General features: G+C 40.7%; 1 protein-coding gene across 1 annotated transcript; it reads left to right on the top strand.

The window, feature by feature from the left end:
• Positions 1 to 1,115: 1,115 nt before the first annotated feature.
• Positions 1,116 to 2,134, top strand: LOC139303252 (interferon a3-like). Its single transcript, XM_070926999.1, has 5 exons — positions 1,116 to 1,247; positions 1,364 to 1,450; positions 1,589 to 1,738; positions 1,858 to 1,941; positions 2,036 to 2,134. The coding sequence occupies exons 1-5, from the start codon at positions 1,116 to 1,118 to the stop codon at positions 2,132 to 2,134; spliced, it is 552 nt and encodes a 183-aa protein (XP_070783100.1).
• Positions 2,135 to 2,500: the final 366 nt, after the last annotated feature.

Genomic DNA, 2,500 nt, shown 5'->3' on the forward strand with positions numbered 1-2,500 from the left:
GAGTGCACTGCTGTTTACAGTTGCTGTTAACACTTTGTCACTCTTGCCTTGTAATTCTGTCCTTAAATGCTCTGGCATAGTTTCTGTTTGAACTTCTGTTCTTATTTTTGTTCCACATACTTCTTATTATTTAATTTTTACTCTCTCTGTTCATCTGAACTCATTTCTGTCCTCGAGCAGAGCTGAATTCCCGCTCTGCAGATCAATAAAGGTTCATCTCATCTTAACACACGTCTTCACTCTTCAGCCACTGTGTGCTGTCCGTGTTGATGTGTGTCAGTAAACTAAAAGGTGAAGGAGAATCCCCACAGGCGGCCTTGTTCTCACGTTAAAGCAGCATGTTCCGGTGAAAACAACGTGAAATGCCGCGGACCGGTTCATATGAACGAGCCTCACCGCGTCAGGCCGCAGTCACGGAGGCGCTTTCCGTTTCTCCCCGTGGGAACTTCCTCCTTTATGGCACCTTTGCAGGACACAGTGCAATCACTTATTACGGTGTAATTAGCCTATTATTACTGATAATTAACGAATCAACACAGAGCTAATGATGCGATTCCAACCATTTCAGAAGGTATCGTCCTGTTGGACAGGAAAGGGACGTGATGACGGCATCAAACACCCACAACAAAATACGAAAATATGCAAACTAACACAATTAGATCGATAAATAAATGTTTTAATGGCCTTAAAATCATTATCAGTAACGGTTTATTCATTTTGGGTGTCTGCATTTTATTATTAGCTTTAATAGAATATAATATCATAATAATCCCATCATATCAATATCAAATATAGTCGTGTTTTTAACGTATTCTTTAATATGTTTTTTGATATATGACGTTTTAGCTTTGCTGTAATATTTGTTTATGCTTTAATTGTGGGAGATTTGTTTTTTCATTAGGATGTTAATTCAAATCCGAAACATGTGACATGTGGCCTTCGTGTTTGATGGAGAGTTTTAAACCACCTGAAAGTGTTTCCCGCAGGTGGAAAATGAAACAGGTGCGTCCCGCTATAAAAGAGGCGCTGCAGGTCCGCTCCAACACAACAACCGCTTCACAAGACAAATCACTATTTGCTCCATACAAAGGCAACTTTCTACCTTCATGAAGAAAATGCTCAACAGGATCTTGTTTGTCTGCCTGCTCCTCAGTCTGTACAGTGCAGGCTCCTCGCTCAGCTGCAGATGGATGGATCATAAATTCAGACAGCACAGTGAAACCTTTTTGGATCTCCTGGACACGATGGTGAGTGCGCTTCTCTTGGAGATTCTTTAAAGTCATTTAATTATTGACTTTACTGTCCGTTTACTTCAACTCATGATGTGTGTGTGTGTGTGTGTGTGTGTGTGTGTGTGATGCAGGCTAATAACTCCACTAACACCACTGAGGAGGTGAATGATGCTGCTGCCTTCCCTAATGATCTGTACAGCCAGGCGGCCAAAGCACCAGTAAGTCAAGTCAAAGCTGTTATATCTGTTCTTATTTTTCCAGTTTTAGAAACAGCTGTGAAAAAGTGGCATGAATGTGACTTCTTCTTCTTCTTCGTCTTCTTCTTCGTCTTCTTCTTCTTCTTCTTCGTCTTCCAGGCTGAGGACAAACTTGGCTTCACAGTTCAGGTTCTGGAGGAGACGGCTGCCCTGTTTGAGGAGGATCACAGCTCTGCATCATGGGAGGAGAACACAGTGGAGAACTTTCTCAGCGTTGTAACCCGGCAGGCCGACGGCCTTCGCTCCTGTGTGAGTCCCAGTGTGGCTTGACGTAGCCTTACCGCTTCCCTTGAAGACCTGCATCAGGGTTCTTTGTTTTGGTTTGGTCAAAGCTACTTTTGAATCATTTTAACGTTTTATTCATTTAGATTGGGAGCCACGGACACAAGAAGAAGAACAAGAAGCTGCACATGTACTTCAAGAGACTCTCAAGCCTCGTTCTGGAGCAAATGGTAAGTCTATCTATCTATCTATCTATCTATCGATCTATCTATCTATCTATCTATCGTATCGATCATGTTTTAATGATGATATTCTTGTCTGTAGGGCCACGGCGCTGAAGCCTGGGAGCTGATCAGGAAGGAAATTAAAGCCCATCTGAAGAGAGCAGACCAGCTGGTTTCATCTCTTCTCACCGCCAACTAAAGATGGAGAACGTGTTAATTTATTTGCTTACAAGCAGTCTATTTATTTATTTATCTAGTTATTAATATATCTATATATTCAAGTATTGTTGTCTATGTTGATCAAGATGCTTATTTTTTATACTTATTTATATTTTAGCCAATAAAAATATTACTTCTTCCAGCAAATTCAAATGTTTTTGTTGTTTTTATTCCTGTTTCATGAACAAGAGATGCAGATTTTATTTTTGATGAGTTCAATCAAACAACCTGCAGGAACAGGTTCAGACTTCTACAGTGATACCTGTCTGATGATCATGTACAGGACTCACAAAGACTGAACAGCAACACCAGAGCACAAAACTTTTAACATCTCTGTTGTTTTACG

Source organism: Enoplosus armatus, chromosome 20 (assembly GCF_043641665.1).
Source record: "Enoplosus armatus isolate fEnoArm2 chromosome 20, fEnoArm2.hap1, whole genome shotgun sequence".
Lineage (NCBI taxonomy): Eukaryota > Metazoa > Chordata > Actinopteri > Centrarchiformes > Enoplosidae > Enoplosus > Enoplosus armatus.